Source organism: Buceros rhinoceros, unplaced genomic scaffold (genome assembly GCF_000710305.1).
Source record: "Buceros rhinoceros silvestris isolate BGI_N320 unplaced genomic scaffold, ASM71030v1 scaffold44256, whole genome shotgun sequence".
Taxonomy (NCBI): domain Eukaryota; kingdom Metazoa; phylum Chordata; class Aves; order Bucerotiformes; family Bucerotidae; genus Buceros; species Buceros rhinoceros.
This window is the reverse complement of record NW_010417760.1, coordinates 5050-24278: the sequence shown is the minus strand read 5'-3', so window position 1 is coordinate 24278 and position 19229 is coordinate 5050. Positions and strand designations below refer to the sequence as shown.

Below are 19229 nucleotides of genomic sequence, written 5' to 3'. Positions count from 1 at the left end.
ATTTTAGAACATTTCTTCTGCTTCCAAGGTGCTAAATGTGGGGTTTTTCCTTTCTCAAAAACGTGTTTAATGAACTCTAGAAACTACCACAGATCATTAACTTCACTATTTTTTTCTGCTTTTGGTCATCTTTGCATCAGCTGTAGAATAATTCTTTCCCTTTGAAAAATGCACACAAGACACAAAGATTGTGCTCAACAGGTTTACTCAGACTGGACTCTTAAATGCTCAAGAAAAAGGCACAGATTAAAAGAGACTCTGATGACTCTTTTGAACACAGCAAATGGGATTTTGTTTATAAGAAAAAAAATACTGCTATGAATTGTATGGGCTGAAAAATTAAAATATTCTTCCCTGTTCCTAATTATTGGCCTTCATTAAAATGGAATTTAAATTAAATTGTATAAACATATGAAATAAAGTCTCAGTATTAAGAAGTTTTTCTTTTGTTTCTCTATGTACAAATCTTAGTATACAATTTTTACTTTCCATTATACATTTACTACATACTCTTTTCTAAACTGTTTTAGAGCAACTGCAAAGTATGTGTTTCAAGAAAATGCTTTGCATTTGGAAAGAATCCACCTGCTTTCTCGGCCAGCAGTGCCAACTGGGATTTAGGGAAAGGTGACAGGGTAGGGAGAGCCTCCTCTCAGATGTAATCGTCCTCCACTGGTTCACCATTGACATCACAGTAATGAATGAAGATAGCCACCACGCGCTGGAATACACCTTTTTTCATCTGGCGCAGTTCAGAGATCTCCTCTCCTATTGTCTCCATACAGATGTCTGCAGACAACTGCCCTTTCCTTCGGGGTGCATAAATAGTAGCTGTGGAAGGCACACAAGAATAAAAACTAGAATCTTTCACAAGTGATTCTGTTTTGCACTAAATACTTGGAAAACAAAACAAAGAGACATCTTCCATTGAGCACACATGTTTAAGGAATATTATCCAAGCAGAAAAGGTGTTCTGCCTTCCTCATATTAAAACCTTGCAATAGCTCTAATACTCATTTAATGTACACAAAGCCCGTATGTCTCCGAGAGAAGGGAATCCCAGCACATTACAAAGTCCTCCCCCTGAGATTTATCTGACATGCTTTCAGGCCATCCATTTCACTGATGGCATCACTGTTTCACAAACAAGAGCAATTAAGGATAAAGCAGCAGTCATTTTTTATGGCTTTAACATCATGGTTTTAATCTAATTAGGCTTTTAAATCAAATACATATCAATGATAATTCAGACTACATACTGTACAAGCATTAAGTCTATGAAATCAGATTTAAATAAAATAAAAATAAAACAAATCAGAGAAAGGTATAGCCAAAAAACAATTCCTTCCTTATTCTCTTGACCTTCATCCCCTTGAACTGGAGCTAGATAAGAAGATCCAAAATAATGTCAATTAAAAATACCCCGATAAAGGAGATTCCAAAGCCTTCTTAATTTAAGTAGTGGAAGAACATATTTTTCCCTGCTACCAAGCAAAGTTCTTAATTGAGTCCTAGGAACTGCTCACAATAATATTTTATAAGACAGGCTCCTAAATAGAAAGAGGCATATCTACCCTAACTCTGACCCACATCATCTCTGTTGCAGAGTTTAAGTCCAGTTCCTTTCTCTTTTCTCCCAAGTTCCTCTGAGTCTCACTTCTCTCTGCTGGGCTCTCTTCAGCTGACCTTAACACCCTTTCATAAAACAAAGCCAGAGGCAGCAGCCCAGCTGAGCTTCCAGCAGTAACGCCAGCAAACTCTACAGAACCTGAATTGCTGGGGCTAGACATCACAATGTTAGTTTTGTGTATGTGTTAAATGCACTCGTTCTTCTGGATATGACAAGCCCATCACATTTTTAGGCTAAGCACCAGATGTGCTGTCTGACTGTAAGTATTAGAAGTCTCCAGTTGGTCGATACACTTGTAGCACTACAGCCCTCTCCTCTGCTGGACATCCTTCTCCTCAAGCTCCCAACACTGCTATGAGTAGTTATTTACAGTCTACCAAAACCAGCATAAGAATTAGAAAACTGAAAAATAAAAGGAATGCACTGTCAGCTTGGGACCAAGCAACAGGTTAAAGTTCTTTGAACACATCAAAAAAGATTACTCACTTCTCTCATCATCCTCGAAGTCATATCTAGCATAGCTGTTTGGCTCTGCTGTTCTCAGCGATCTCAACCAGGGGAAGTCAGTAATCATGGAATAAGGGGCACCATCCACAATGCCTAGAAGACAGGATAGGGACATGAAGTAGACAATGTCACTCCTGCAGCATCAGCACTCTTCATTGAGTGAACTTCACTGATATCACAAAGGTTGGTCACTCACATGAGGAAAAACACCTCCTCACTTTGATTCCCTCGCTCTGCCAAAGGTGAGTGCCACTTTCCTCGTAAGAATTGTTCTCGTCTCTTGTAACTTGATGCAAAGTTACTTAACTTACCAAGAGATAGATATCAGCTTTCCGCTCTCTAGAAACACTCACCTTCTAGAGTGTAAATATCTCGTCCCCAAGGGTACTTAGTGTATTTCTTCAGGTCTTCATCAGTTCGTGTAGCTTCCGGGAAGAACTCATATTTAATAAGCTCCCTAGAGAGAAGGAAGAAGAGATTACCATCAGCAGTGATAGGAACTGCGAAGGCAGGAGGAAATAAAAACAAATGGGAAATCTATGACACAACTTTTCCTTTATAGAGGCTGAATCCACAGAAACACCCCTCTAAGACCCTCACACGCACACCCCAAGTATGCAACCCTTTCACTTTGGAGACTATGTACGGTTTAGATGAGAAACCACGTAAGCTACCTTTTAAGCGTAGCTTTCTGTCTGTACAGAACAATCCAACACAGCTGCAACTAAACAACATTGCAAAAGTAAATCTGTTCACTTAGCCATGAAAAATCAGGACACAAAACCCACTGGCTTAAAACAGTTGGATGAGAGGTACCATATACAATTCCCTGCTGTTGGGAATTTTTGCTCCTCAGTAAGGAGCTGATATGGACTGCACATCATCTTCTCCAGAAATTAACATTATTTCTTGGATTAAATGAGTCTCTTTTTTAATAAAAGAAACTTGTTTTCAGATTCAAAGATATTCCTCAGCCATCCTGACTACTTCAATGTTCAGTTGCATTTCAGCTGGATAGAACTGGAGAATTCTAGAGCATTTTTCATACAGTTCAGTTTAATCTATGTTTTGTAGCAGATACCTCTTGACATTGAAATTCTACATTGCACTATCTCGAATTCAACCTTCACTACTCAGCTAACCTTTTTTAATTTTGCTAACAGGATACCACGAGTCTACGGCTCAACCGAAGCTGCAGCTGCTGAATCAGGATTGGATCTCTCTTCTGTAAAGCTACTGAAGAGCAAATACTCACTGGTTGATATTTGCTATGGTATCCATCCAGCTCCGAACGCGCACCTTATTGCGGACATTGGGTGGGTTACTGAATTCATGAATTATGCAAATGTGGTATGGGTAAGGGCCACTGAATATCTTTTGCTCAAGAGTCAAGGTGTCAACCTGTGAAAGGCAACAAACAAAGACTTGTAACCAAGAGAAACAAGAGACGTGATTTTAGAGTCAAGAGCAGACATCTACCAGACGCCCCAAATTCTGGGGGAACACATCCAGTGAAAAGAAATTTTAACAGCATACATCAAATACATGATTATGCAGAGTAAAACTTCTCTAGCGCAGCTTTGCCAATGAATCTTCTCAAGTGGTGGAATTTGATGATAAATGTCTATTTTCTGATGTGCTTCACAACTTCAATGTAAAAGTAAACTTTGGAAAAATTACATGATGGTCTAAACTACTTTCACTTTCTCAGAATTTGTCTCTGGCTTAAATGTAGATTTTTTTTGGCAGTTATTTTTGTTTTTTTGTTTGGTTGTCTTTTTTTTTTTCTCCTAATAGTCTTACTGCTGTCCTCTAAGAGCTAAAGCAAGAGATCTGGCATCAAAGAAAAGCTGGCTTGTATGTCAAATCAGTCTTGTTAGTCAGGCAAACTGAGCCAGAAGCAGCATTGCTTTACATGAGAGAAGCAGCTTTAGAATATAATACAGAATGCTCTGGCTAGTCAAATAAAGTCAAAATACCATTCTGGATCTTAAATTAAGCCTTCTTAATTACTTAACAAATGACCTCAACAACTCACTAAAGGTCAGTGCTTTCGTCTCCAACACGACATCTGGGGGAGGAAAGGGTAGCGCCCAGTAGCACAGCTATCTTGCAACACTGTTTAGCATCAAAAGAGGATGTGGCTTTCCCTAAAGCAGTATTCAAACACTAACTGCAGTTACCAAATCATGGGACGTGGCTTGAAGATTTCAGATACCTATACCTACGTCATGCTTCTGCTTACACATACCTACAAGCTGACTTAGTAGCACCTAGGTTCTTACAGTTAGTCTTAGTTATGCAGTTTGGAATTCATTCAATGCATCATGATTTTTTACGGTATCGTCTTATGAATGAATATTGGAGATGGTAACATTAAGTCTTAAAATCCAGTATCATCCAAATTCTAGATTCTGCAATAAAAGCCTTGATGGGCTAAAACAAGGTTCTCAGAGCTGTAACATTTACATTTCTTTTTCTAATTGAAAAACACAGGAAGCCAAGAGTGGTGAAAGAATACAAGCAGAACTTCAGATCTGTCCACGATTAAATGAAAGTTAACTGTGTACCTGCTGCATTGGACGAAGATAAATGATCCGGTTTCTTTCTGGTGGCATCCTGAGAATCTGATCAAGAACCTGATCCATGTTTAACTTCTTGCACTGGGCATAGTCAAACCGATTGACAACTGGCGCATTTTCTACTTTCAAGTGTTTCAATACCCGGCACCTTGTAGCTATAAATGAACAAACAAAATTATTAAATGAAATGTAATACTGAAAAGACCTCAGGAGCCTCCTGTCAGAGACTTCCAAAGCCAACTGTTTCAGAAGAAGGCAGTGAAAGTAACAATTACTGAAGCAGTTTGGATAGCTGGCAACTTCAGCATATGGAAGAAATAGAATAGCTGTCCACTTCCACACTGATCAAACTTTTAATTTGTGAACTTGTGAGAAGACTCCTTTTAAAAGGCCATGTCAAATTTAATCTAACAATAACCTTTTTCTCCCTTTGTTTCCTTTCACAAAGTCCCCTGAAATGACCTGTGGACCGCCACAACTGAAAACCACTGACTTCAAAATCAGATTGAATACAGTATTCTGAAGCCACACAATGTAAAATAAAGCTATTTCCTTTCCAGTAATGCTGCTCATGTAATCAAAACTTAGTTCAAAATTAATGTATGTTCCAAGAAGTACTCTGGAATAAAGAACTGGTTTCTTCATTCTCTAAGTGAAAGAGGAAAAAGTGTTATTTAGCGTGGATATTGCAGAAAGCAATAAACGACCCAATGCTTCAATACAGGACTAGTCACACACCCTGGCATGTGAACCTAACACAGCCTATGTGCCATAATTTAAAAGAGATTTTTATCACATCAAGGAGAAAAGTATCATCATGACAGCTAAATAATCTACAGTATCAGGAAGAAATGGGAGAAAAAACAAGTACTCATCAGCTTCCAATTACTACATTATCACTCTTCAATAAACACCTCATCTTCCTAACTGTCATATAATTTCATCTGTTGATTTTCAGATACTAATCTTTATTAAACCTGTTACACCTTATAAGGAAAGAGGCTTTTGAGAAGCAGTAATATTTGCTGTTCTAACCATCAGTCTGACACGTAGCAAAGTAGCTGATATACTGAATACAAAATAAGCAGTGAATTGACTTTAACACTTTCAAAAATTTCTAATAATGCCAGGTAGAGGAGTCACACATGACGTTAACTACATACCATGTATGAACATCATTTTGGGACAGTCTTTCAGTACCAAATCTGTTATTCCACAATTGGTCAAGGTGATTCCAACAAGGTTTTTGGATTTCAAAGTCAGTACCTGGTGAAAATTTTTTAAAAAGAGACGATCTATGAGAGGGTAAAAACAACAACAAAAAATTAAAATAGACTGAATTTTAAAAGATATGGCCTATTCACAACAAGTATTTGAAAGAACAAGGCTACTGATGGCAGTCAGGACAAAAGACTTCCTGGTGATCAGCAACACCACAAAATGCAGAAGAACTTCACAAGATGAAAGTAGGGCAATCCTATCAGAAGGCACAATTTCTGTCAGAAAATCTAAGTATCATTCATCATGAACTTCAAAATCTCTACTATTCAATTTCTATTTTTCAACTACAATGACAAAAATGGCAATTCTGAACAGTAACACTTGTCTAAACACAGACAGAAGGTCTGGCAGAGACTCACAGTTTGAACTTCCCACACCAAGGTATTTTACCAGCGCTATCTCAGAGGAAAAACTCACACGGAGCATTTAGAACTATATACATAACTTCTTAATCCTCTATGTGCACTATCAGTGTTATAAAAATAAAGCACACAACGTGGAATTATTTAACTAGCACGAGTGCAGCGAGAATGTAGTAAGATCTTTCTGGGTTTTTGTATGTATTTTTCAAAGTTTTATCACTAAAAATTCTAGCAAAATTTAGCAGTCCAAGGATGAAGCTGACCAGTTATACAGAGAAAGTCAAACAGAGTTCTAGGAAAACAAACTAAACACATGTAAAGAGAAAAAAAGCATTCTGCAATAGGCTCTTCCAATTCCCTCAACTGGAACTGTTTCTTGTAACCACTTATTTAAAAAATTAAACCTCCCAATACTGTTCATTCAACAAAGCATACTTTAAGAAGAAAAATCACGTACCCAAAAATATCTTTTATGCTTATAACAAAAGCTGTAATGCATCCTAGTAACCAAAAAAATATTATGGGGCACATTCACAAAATCTGTCTTAAATCAGTGAGGCTAAGTTCTCCACGGGACAAAGAGGGGAAAAAAAGTGCAGGCAGTTCCTCTATAGACAGAATCAGAAGAGAAGCTTAAGGCAGATGTTCAGAGTCACTCTTTGAAGCAATCTCATAGTCAGCTAGAATATAACCCTTGGGTAAACAGCCTCAACACAGTGAAACCAGACCTTGCAATTTATCTTCCAAAGACTGATCTTCACTGCAGAAGAACTAACTCATGTTACTTACATATTAAGAGAACCTCCAGCCTTAGAGTAACAGTTGAGTTGCTATGACCAGAGGTAACTACATATCCCATATTCCTGTTAACAGCAGTAGCCTACGCCATCATTTCAAAAATAAATGCCACAGAATAAATTGTTTCCCTGCACATCAAGAAGGACACTGTGGGAAGGCAGGACTTCATGCAGCACTATAGCCAGGAGCCTCTGACAAAATTCAAGTTTAGCTTTAGCTTATGTTTTGCTCTTCTCAGGCCACTCAAAAGCAGCACTGCAACCAACAGAGAAATTTCCTGTTGGAAAATGTATCTGTATATATACCACCTGTATAAGATATATATATATAAAATAATATGTAAATGTATATATACCACCTGTGTATGGTTAAGACCAAAAAGAGCAGCAACATCAGTTACAACTCATTGGGCTCTACACAGAAGACAAGCTTGTATAATTACATCATTGTTCATGAGCATCCCCAGCCGATACATCTGCAGGAAGTGAAGGAAAAGACCTTACTTGAACGTGATCATCTTCGATAACCGGGTCACTTGTACTTGTGGATTTGTCAGCTGTCCTTTTCCGCTTTGTGGTTTGCCGTGGCTTTGGCTTAGCCACCTCTGGAAATGGAAAACAGACAAATCTTTCCTCTGTTTTACTTGTCAGGATAACAGTAGGGGCATTCTCTAGCTGAAAACATCCAATGAGAACATACTTTTCTTACATAAGCAGATCAAAATACCTGCCTGGCTTGAAAGCCCCTCTCTCTCTTTTGCTTCATCTTCAGGTTTGTTGCTCAGAATCATTCATACCAAGTAACCTGGGGCAGGGGAGTGGGCTGTTTATAGATGAAAACAGAGGAATGCTGAACCTGCAAGTTCAACATCACAGAAAGATGTGGAGCCAAGCCAAGAGGATGAACTGTTGGGTTTTACGCAGCAAACTGACCATTATTGACAAATGCACGAACCAAAATAGTTTTAATGTTCTAAATAGCAGAAGTGATCTCAGGCCACTTCAAAGTCTGCTCTTTGTAACTGTCATTAAGTTTTTCCTAATATTGCAAAGGAAGTCCAGGTATAAAATACTCTGATGTTCCCAAGCTGCTGCTTACTCCATTTCATGCACCCGTGACATCAAATTCCGGCTTGATGTAAAAGATGAAACTTTGAAATTATGACAGGTGACCCCCCCCTTACTTCCTACAGTAAAAATTTTCTTGATTAACATTCCAAATGAGAAGTTATTTTACTAAAATTAAGCTTCCTTTCACTTTTTTGTTACATATGGCATGTTCACAAAGATTCACAATCAAGACAGAAATACAAAATGTTAGAGACTATACTGATGACAGGTGGTGTCCCTCAGGGGTCTGTTCGGGGACCAGTGCTGTTTAACATCTTCATCAATGACACAGACAGCAGGACCCAGTGCACCCTCAGCAAGCTTGCAGATGAAAAGCGTGGCTTACATTTGTGAAGTAAAAAAATCAAAATTACACACTTGAGTTGTGCTTTAGTTAGGCAGTCTGCGGTGCTAATGCTCTTAAAATTTCACTGTCTTTAATATTTGACTTGTTCCACTGAGTAAATAAGAGAAAAAAAAATATTTCTACTATCAAGCATAGGCTTGTTACAGAAGCTGAAAACCACAATGTTTTATGCAGAATAACAGAATACAGTCATATTCAAGGCACATTTTTAGACGATTTGTGGAAGAACATTTCCAACTCAGTAACAAAGCATTTCCAGGTTATACTCCAACGAGCTGTGTGTCCTCTCCTAGTGAAGAAAAACCCCGTAACAGCAAGGCAGAAGTCTCACTGTCCTATATATTACACAGACTTAGAAGAGAAAAATGACAGACCGAGCCCTGCATTCTGCCTCAAGCATCAGCTAATTCTGCTTGTTCTGCACAAGCAGAACAGATCTTTTTCCTGACTAACAAAAGAAACATGAAAATAGAGATACTTTCAGAAAGATACCCTAATTTAATACTTAGATCTAACTGACTTCACTTTGTGTTTTGGTAATGGATGAGGATAGAGAGGAAATATTTTCTTTTCATTTTTGTGGACCAATTACTAGTTATAATGGAGCAAGGTAGAGAACAAGACATTTCAAATTTAATAGCAAGCTCATTTCTTCAGTCTGAGATGTATCTATCTACAGAACAATATCCTAGGTGATTTAGGTTTCGTTAACACAAAGACAAACTGGAAAGACACCGGGACATAGTGTGTTTGAATCATTCCATGTTAACAGAAATACAAATTTGCCATGTAACTTTTCTACCTCCAACACACACAGTTCTGTAAGTAGCACATTTCATTTCACTTCTCAAATATTCTCAGCAAAGAATCCTGGATAAATGAGGCAATTATAAAATGTGCTATGCCAGACTAAGATGAATATTTTGGAAAGCAAGTATATTTGGAAGAAACAGCAAGTTCCCCTCTCACGTCTATTCTTTTCTCCCAACACTTCTGGCTTCATTCCAGCCTTTTGGGATTTTGGGGGTTTTTTTAGTTGTTTTGTTTGTTTCACATGTTGTGAGCACAAACTCATTTAATAAAAAGACAGTTTTCAAGAACTTTGATGACCATATTTTATACACTCAGAAACAGAATCCAAGTGTACAAACTTGGCTCAATTATAATTATGGCTTTCTTTACTGTTTGATGAAGTGTCAGTTATTAACCTCTGCCTTCTTGCTAAGATCTGAGCATACCTGCTGTTGTCTTCCTTTTAAAGGGAGAATTTTAATGGGGGAGACAGTCTTATGATTCAATGATTCAATTCACAGGAAGAGAGAAGCTGTCAAAAGAAGTTGCATTTGGTTTTCAAATGAGCAAATCAAATACTGTTTAGTATGTATGGATAACACATACAGAAATACTTGCATGGAGAAAAAAACCCCACTGGCACTATTTCAGAGAGATCTGTTATTTTACCTTGCTACGGCAGTGAAGGCGGCCATTTCAGTTCCCTCAATATTCTGACCCTTTGACAAACCACTTAAAGTATTAACCAATAAACTTCACATTTAACTTCAGTTTTACCTGTGGGTGTTGCAGTTGCTCAATACTGTCTCATGCCAGCACAGCAGTTTACTCAGAAATTAATATACACGTATAGGTCATACCTGACTCTGACACCAGAGGGACGTGGGACAGCTTGCTTCTAGCTCTTGTTAGTGGTCGGCGAGGATAGTCTTCTTTATTCTCCATCTCATAGTTCCTTTGCTGTGAGCCTGTGCTGCTCTCTTCACTGGCAAGCCCATGGGCACTCCCACTAGTCCTCTCATCACTTGTCTCACCTGGAGGCCCAGAGTTTGACAGAGTCCTAAGTGCAAAATCTGACCCAGCATTGCTTGGTCTGTTCCTGTAGGCTCCACTCGTGGATGGACATTCCCCATCACAACATCCACTAGTCCTTTGCTGTGCATCCTGTGGCTTGTAGCAGGAACACCTGGAACAAACAGAGCTCTCCTCAGTCTCTCTCTCACTGGAACCTTCACTTTTACAAGGTGAGCAGACACACTGCCTCGGTTCATCTCCAGTTGCTGGACTGGTGCCAGCAGAGTGGCTATTAGCTGTCAGTGCACAGTCAGGGCTAGGAGAAACAGCACTGCAGGAGCCAGATGTTCCTGTTGATCCTGGAGCATTACTGCAACCTGGGTAAGAATCTTTGCTTTTGTTCCTTTCAGGCATGTCACTTGCTGCTTTCATGTCTGCTTTAATCTGCTCACTTGTTACTTGACAGCCTTTCTCACAGCTGCTTTCTTCGGTGTGGAACTGCTTTGTCTGGCCCGCTTGGCTGGCACTGCATCTCTTCCGCAGTGGAGTCTTGCCTTTACCACTCACTGTAAGAGTTAAGCGAGAGAGAACGATGAGACAACCTAATACACAACTGAAATAAATGCTGAGTGCTATTCTGTTAAAAAAGAAGGTAGCCTAAAGGCCAGTGACAAATCTTGTCAGGAACACGCTGCTATTCACATGTTATGGGAATGAATAATATTTCTAGCAGTTGCTGAATCTCTGTAATGTCTTGCAGCTATTTTTATAGTAAGTGCTGGGTTGTCTGTCAGCAAATGAGATATGTATTTGCCAGAGAGGCTAATACTTTCACAAAGCAGCTAAGTGGTTAAAAGGCTAAAGCATAAAAAGATGAAAGACTTATGAAAGATAATAGGCTTCTTTCTTAAATATGAGGAATAAATCTGAGGAATTAAATAATAACATAGATAGGACTAAAGTTTATGCTTTCAACAGCAATCTCTAGCTCCCCCTCCTGGGTATGGAAAGTGGTGTCAATAGGTAAAAGTAGTTTAGAGATGAAGAGAAAATGATAGTGAGTAGTGTACAAATCATAATAGGAACTTAATGTCTACTGTCTTAATCCTCTCAGCTACTTACACTACAACAAGCCTATGAAACCATAATTGGCACTACAAGAGTTTACGCAAATTGTCTCCAAACACAGGTTATTTCAACCCTCAAACCAGAATTGAGAACTATGCTTTGAACACAGCGCTCTACAGATTCCCAACTGCAACTCCCAGTTTTGCCGAAATGTGTAGGCAGTATGCTAGTTACAGTAGGAAGACACTTGGTACATTACAGCTCTGATATGTCCTAGGCTTTGCAAAAATTAAACTAGTACTACTAGGCTAGTACATTTTTCAGTCCTTCACAATGCAGGTTTTTATGTTAACTACTTAGCTAAATATTCATTAAGCCTGAAAACTATGTGTGCTGCATCAATTACTTACAGATCACAATTCAAACTTCAATTTCCTCCTTTCTTGTGTAAATACGAAACTACTTGACTTACAATGCAAGCTACAGGAAACAGCAAATCATCTCTGGTGCTGGAAACGCTACATGTCATGTGGCACTGTACTCAGGACTTGGACTTAATGCCACAGACGTGCAGCTTATAGCTGTAAGCTGAAAAGAGAGGGAACATCCTTTTCTATGTCTCTTTATAGCTGTTATACTACCACGATGTTCTAGGCCTCTGACTCTGAATGAGTCACAACAACATAATTACTACTGCTACTAACACACATGCACAAACACACATGATAGAATACTCAATGAAGTCATTTGGGTGGCATTAACTGAACAACACCCCAAGAATTCTAACTCACTTCCAAAACTCCCAAAGTAAAGATGATCTTAAAGAGTCCCCTTCAGGACACTCCCACAGGGTCCCCATGAGCCAAAAGATGGCTACAACTCTCATGCATTTGCCCCAACAGTCACATTTTGTTTCAGCACCAATGCTTTGATAGATGAGTCACACAAACAACAGAGCTGCTAATTCGGCTTCCCAGACATGATAAATTTTGTGCTCTTGGAAATCCAAAAGAGAAGTTGCAGCTTTCTGCATGCAAAGCAGTGCAGCAGCACTATTGCCATGTTTCTGTACAGTGACTATGTAATTAGAGCTCAGAGAGATGTGTCCTTACACCTTCATTCTAGATTTCTAACAGGAAGAAAAGAGTAGGGGGCAAACAAACAAGCATGCCTATTACAAAGGTAGAAATAAACTGGCAAGACTGCAGCCTAAGAATAAATTTTGCTTAACAGCGCCCAGCAACCCATCTGCTCCACACCTGAAGGTTCTCTAGTTTCCACTGGATCCCTGCTTTTCTCTTCTCCATCTGAGTAATTCTGTCCAATGCTGTTAGAGATGTTGGCTGCTCTTGAAGCCCCCATGTTTTCTTCCTCATCCTCACTGTCTGAATCATGGACAGTTATAGGTGCTGCTTTCACAACAGGCTGAATGCCACTTGGTCCTGAAAACAGCAGAAGAATGCCAACAGTTCATGTAAAAATAAGCCAAGCATGAATTGAAGGGTTGAAGGACTTTTAGAACTGCTTGAAAAAATGATAAGAGATTAATTTGATTCAATTTAGCCATTCTGTGGTTCCCTCATTAAGATCCAAATATGAGAAGCACAAAACGTTGCATTTCAGCATTAAAACTTTCTAGTTTGGAAGGGGAAGAGTGTCACAATGTTAGAAAAAACACAGGTTTTCTGTAATGTTTCACAATAGCTTAAAGGTTCCTCCACAATAGTACAAGTAACCACACAACTAAGTAATATAAGCAGTCCCTGAAACCTCCACCACAGAGACATAAACGTCAGTCAGAACATCTGCAATTACCCTTCTACATCCCACCACTAGAAGTGGGAAGGAGAAGCATGAATTATCAAGCTTCAGTATAAATGTGCTTTGTTAGTTATCTCTCTTGGCTACTAACGAAGGCATTAGCCAATCACAATGACAAATCTGCCTGTGAATAACACAAGAAATGAACATGAAGTTAAATAACCTTTTCAGGAGTTATCTTGAAAAAGTGAACAGATCCACCATACGTGTATGTTACTTCATGTTGTTGGCATATTTAGCAGAAAATTATGTTGTCCAGCAAATAGTGGCTATAAAAGAAATCAAGATTGCCTTATGTCACTAATGTGTGTCACTACTGATGTCACTAATACAAAGTAAATTAACAGTGGGACAAACTGTTCTGGCTTGAAAAAGAAAAAGGCAGAAGAGAATTGACATGCTGCAGTGCAAGAAGTAAGGCCATTAACACCAACATAGCAGGCTCATTCAGGCCATCTGAGTCTTTCCTCATACTGGGCGCAAAAATAAGGCTTTAAGATCAAGGTATTTTACTCCATATGCAAAAGAAAACTGGGGATTATAAATCAGACTTCAAAACAATACATTTTTTCACAGCAGCAAGCTGTGCTAGCATCATTATTCCAAACATACCAGACAACCCAGCTAAGAGAACTATCGAAAACCAGACTTACACTGAAAAACTTATCCCCTCAAGAAGGGGACACCAAAAGTCATTTATCTCCAAAACTGGAGTTACCTGCTTGCTCTTCATCAACCTCCATAGGAACAACAGCCTGGCTGTGAGCCGGGAGCTCGTTCTGGCCCTGCCTAGCAGCCATCCCTTCTTCCTGTGCCACCTCCTCCATCTCATTCAGTGCTGAAAAGATTAAGATGACGTCAAGAAGAAGAAACAGAAGGAACAGAAACCATACGCATAGGATGAGTTCAGGTGGCACTCACAGGGTCAGAGAATCATCAATAAATAACAGATGCCTTGAATCCTTCAGTGAGTCTCTTGGTTGCAGTCTCTCACAGATTTATTCTACATCTCTTTAGCCTAGGCCACAGCCCAGCTTTTGGGCTCAAACATCTTGTTCATCCTCCTCAAACATCTTGTTCTACTGCAGTGAGCAGCATAATCAGGATTTACATATTCGTTCCCTCCAGTGACTTTTGCCTTTGCTGGGAAGGTTTATAAATAAACAACCTGACACTGTGATGTACTCCCAGCTCTGACCAGAGGAGCCTGGAGAACTCTTCACACTTCCAAGGATAAGTATCACACCGAAATTTGATGTTGCTAACCCCTCACTGACGTATATCACTGAAATGTAATGAGCCTGTGACAGCTATTAAGATACAAAACAAAGACAGCTTTTACCATGCAGGTGTCAGATGTACAGACACCCCTCAGATAAGATTAAAGTTACATACCAGGATCTGTAAGAGAAACAAGCTTTCAACATATATTCGTATCTTCTCTAGGACCCTATGTGAGTGGCAATGCAAATAAAATCTCTCCCTACAAAGGTTCACAAAGATCAGAGATTACCCTCAGCTGCAATCTGCTGCTCTTCAGCTTGACCATCTTGCCGCAGCTCATTCTCCTCATTCTGGTCGTTGGGGTGTTGATTGTTGTGGTGGATGTTTGGATTATTGTTATTCTGGTGGTTATTGTTGTTGTCATTGTCATTGTTAGAGTTCTGATTGCTGACTAGGGCAGATGAGACACCGATTCCTGTGCCTGCACTTAGGCCCACACGAGCACAACCCTGAAAACAAAGAGTAACTATTAAGATTTGAAAACAGACACATTATCTTGACAACATATCATAATGTCAACAGAAAACACTTCTGTCAGGATAACAGAACAATATGCATGTGACAAGGGAGAAACTGTCCCTAATACTTCCATATGCTACACACTGCAGTTTGGCAACCCAGAACGCCTACCCTCTGTTAAAACTCCTACTGAAAGGGAGTCTCACAAAGCACGTAATATTACTTTATTAAATTGCATTTCATTTGCTATGAAATCTATTACATCAATACAAATACCAGATTATATAGTCATCTTAGAACACAGTAGCCTCAAGATGGAATTAATGATCAAAGAAGGCAGTGTTTTACATAGGCTGTTTTCATTACGTTACAACAGCTGTCGCAAAGATTTGTGTCACCACGTGGGAGAGGGGACAACATGAAGAAATAAAATTCCTATGCTCTGCAAGCACTCCAACAAGGTAACAATACCCCCATTTCACCCATTACAAAATTAAAAAAACCCTCAGCATTGTAAACAGATCCATTAAGTGTGGAAAAAAACCCACCATATTAAAGGAGCAATAAAATGAAGCAGCAGCAGAGACCTCAAGAGAAACACAGAATCAATGAGTGAGTCTTATTTCCTGGTCATATATTCATACAAGATCATAGTTTGCCACTGCTCCCATCTGCAGAGGATGCATCATTATCCCTAAAATATCATTAGAGTAGCAAACCAAAGTAATTTATTTACCAAGCTATTTAATTAATCACAGCTTTTAAGAGATGTCTAACAGCTGGAGCTCACTCTATTTCCAACAGGCTGACAACAGTAAAAAGCAAAACCATTCCCTGAAAGACTCACCTTAGGAGGTTCACGGAACATCTGGTCCAGAGAAATAAATTCTAAGCTTGGCAATAACTCAATGAACTGACTAAAAGAATCTAGCTTTATCGCATGGCATCGCACCAAGCTGAGGTCAACCAGTCGGGTCCACCTGGAATGATCTGCGGAAGAGAAGATATGCACTTCCTGAAGGACTCATATCCCATTTTTCATTATACCCTTTCCAGATTTGAGAGTAGGCATCTTCTGTATCTCCATCCTGTCACCAGCATCGTTACGCTTCCAAACCAAGCACCATCTACTGTACTTACTAAGAAATAGAACAAGCAGCACTACGAGTGGAAAATTTCTGCTTTAATATCACAGCAATTCATACAATATCTCTAAAATTTCAAAGGTGTGCAATACCTGTGATCCAATTACTTGGGTTATGTAGATGTGGGCAGTTGTAAATGACCAGATACTTGATGCAAGAAAAAACTTCATTTACAGCTTTCATACCAATATCTGTGATAATTCCTGGGTTTTCAACCACATCAGCCAAGCCGTACTTCACCAAGTCTCCATTCGTCATTTTGCCTATGAAAAACATAGTAGCAAACACAGCAGAAAATTTCAGAAACTTGCCTTTTATAGCACGATTTTCTAACTCCCTACTTTTGTCCAATTTTGCAAAATGGATCAGATTATCACTTCAGTTCACTAAAGCTGAGACTTTCCCAATTTCAGTGAGAGTTTCAGGAGGTGAAGAAAAACATATTTGGGTGCATGAAATCAGCAGCCTCAGTATGGGTCCATTAATGTTCTTTTAAATCTCTCTTAGAAAATGACTGAAAATACATTCAAGATATTTAATCCTTACATTTGTCAAATAATTTATGTATACAAAATAATGGCATACACTGTAGTAAAAACTCATCAACGTATCCTAGATGAAGAGTCTCAAACTGCGGAAATTCCAGTTCAGCCATCTTCAAAGCAGAAAAAACACCGTCTTTGGTCAAGGAAGGCTGGATCCGCACTTCATGCAACCTGAAACCAATTAAGAATCATTCCTGTGAAAAGGCATGCCAAAACACAATTGCCATAGGAATCACTCAAGAAGATGCTCTCTTAAAATAAAATGAAAATATTATTTCAATAAAGCAGGATTAAGAGGATATTTGTTGTATGTTCATGGCAGTATTTGGCAGTTACATAGCAATATAGTTACGAGACTAACAGCACCACGCTTTTCAGATACAGGTCTAAGAAGGCAGCTTTTAACACAAAGTGACGCAAAACCAGACATAACTCGTTATTTTAACCACAGAATACTTCTGCTATGTAAAGTTTAAATGTTTATTCCTTAAATTTTTTAAGGCTGTTCTGCTTCTTCATGTTCTTGGGACTTGATTACTAAGGTGCTTATTTTGTAAAACAAAAAGGGGGAAACGAAAGCTCTAAAGGCCCATACCTTCGTGCAGCAGTTATGATGAGGTAGCCAAGATCAACTTCAAGTGCATTCTTGCAAGCTCCCAAAACTATAGTGTGCAAATTTCTAAAGCCACCTGACAAATAAAAAAAAAAAAAAATTCTTTGACTTCACTCACCGATCACAACATTTAGCCTTAGGCATTTCCACCAGTGCTGTCTTGACAAGTGAATTAACAAAGCCACACCTTTTCCAGTAAATCAATAAAACACAGATTTGCACCCAACTCCCCTCCAGTCCTGCTGATTCTACTAACCAACAAATGCAACTGTAAGGCTGGCTTACCAATCGAGACTTAACTGCAGTTGAAAGAGCAAAACAATACTCCGGAGAGCTTTATTTAGCACCATAACCATAGTTCCAAATTGCAATCTTTAAAATAACAATCGAGAAAGGATAGGTTACAGACAAACAAGGTAAGCTTCACATGCCTCTGCTATTTGGTAGTTTCATACCTGATCTCCAGCTATCTTCTACCACGTGCTGGATAAGTCCTCCAAGAAATGGGACACGAATCAGTTCCAAATGCTCCAAATTTCGAGCAGAAGCCAGGCCCGTCACTAGGGGAACATACTTCAAAGAATTTGTGGGTCCTACATAGAACCAACCAATACAGACAAAGAAGGTTGTTCACTTAATAACATTGAATGCACCATGTTAAGGAATTAAAACCCATGCATCTAGATCAGGAAATCAACAGAATGACATAGCACCAAATAACGCGCAGGAGAGGAATACACTTCTATCCAGCGCCATGAATAAAACACCACCTGTTTTCAGAATCTTGTGTTCCAAGGTTTTCATTTACAGTTGCTGCTTATGCAGCTTTAACAGAATTACACTTCCTACATGCTAAAACATCCCTGCCATATGTGAATTGCTCTTACCAGCACAGTTCCTCATGACAAAAGCACGTAAGCTGATACAAAGGAAATCTTTAAAAGGCTGTGGTTTGGTGAGTCTCACCCACTTCAAATAAAGGTGCCTCAGCATCGGGATACAAGGAATTTCAGGGACATTCACCCCTAATAATACACAATAAAACAAAAAGATTTTAAACAAGTTTTAAATGATAAACTCTAGGATACATGTCTTTGGAGTAGCAGTCTGGCTATAAAAAGGAAGTCTTTGCTATGGGACACGTGAGAAAATCTAAACATGTTAAACACAAGTTCTTCACCTCAGTTTGTCAACACAGTATTTTAGAATTTGCCCTTTGGAGCTGCTATCATACACACAGCAAGTAATCCCACGTGCCAAAATCCCTCTCCTAAAAAGAGTTACAACCTTGCAGAGTTTGAGACTTTAAATTCACCTCTGTTGAAGCCAATGACTTCACCATTACCACACTCACCTACTAAGTGCAAAGTCTGAATTTTAGCTCCTATAGGAATTTTCAGCTTGTTCTCAGGAGGAATTGGAAAAGCACCGTTACGATTACGAAACTTCCCTAAAATGTGAACTTGTGGCATGTATGTCCAAATAGCTTCCACCAGCTCTAAATGAGAGGTCTCGACACCCTGGACAAAAGAAAGCAAAGCAAATGTTCTAACATCGATTCAAGCAACAACATACTCTCGGTCATGTAAACTTCTCTATAACACGCTACACGTAATGCGATGTGTTGTTTCACTTTTAATTTGTAGCAAGACTGGTCTTTTTAAAAGTAGAGGGATTAGAGAGTTGATTCGTTCCTGGACTTAAGAGCACCTGTGATTCTCACTGGTACAACTGAAAACAGAGCTCATTTGCAAACACGGTCACAGTTAACTGCTGCTCTGTACAGCCAGGACTGAATACAAAGCCCAAGTCTGAACACGAAGCCCTGTAAGCAACGAGTCCCTGCCACATT

At 39.1% G+C, this 19229-nt stretch overlaps 1 protein-coding gene across 2 annotated transcripts in view; it reads right to left on the bottom strand.

The window, feature by feature from the left end:
- Positions 1-200: 200 nt before the first annotated feature.
- Positions 201-19229, bottom strand: part of FBXO38 (F-box protein 38) — a 21602-nt gene continuing 2573 nt past the window's right edge. The window contains exons 4-21 of one of the 2 annotated variants that reach the window (XM_010138276.1): positions 18732-18897; positions 18265-18402; positions 17833-17970; positions 17360-17453; positions 16805-16935; positions 16312-16482; positions 15922-16064; positions 14845-15064; positions 14050-14169; positions 12770-12952; positions 10512-11008; positions 7664-7762; positions 5883-5985; positions 4708-4874; positions 3393-3538; positions 2491-2594; positions 2117-2230; positions 201-831 (exon numbers count right to left, since the gene is read on the bottom strand). In XM_010138276.1, the coding sequence (XP_010136578.1) occupies positions 653-831; positions 2117-2230; positions 2491-2594; positions 3393-3538; positions 4708-4874; positions 5883-5985; positions 7664-7762; positions 10512-11008; positions 12770-12952; positions 14050-14169; positions 14845-15064; positions 15922-16064; positions 16312-16482; positions 16805-16935; positions 17360-17453; positions 17833-17970; positions 18265-18402; positions 18732-18897 (2913 nt within the window). In that variant the 3' untranslated portion in view covers positions 201-652. Of the gene's footprint in view, positions 832-2116; positions 2231-2490; positions 2595-3392; positions 3539-4707; positions 4875-5882; positions 5986-7663; positions 7765-10511; positions 11009-12769; positions 12953-14049; positions 14170-14844; positions 15065-15921; positions 16065-16311; positions 16483-16804; positions 16936-17359; positions 17454-17832; positions 17971-18264; positions 18403-18731; positions 18898-19229 lie in introns of both variants that reach the window. The other variant, XM_010138277.1, reaches the window with a different exon arrangement.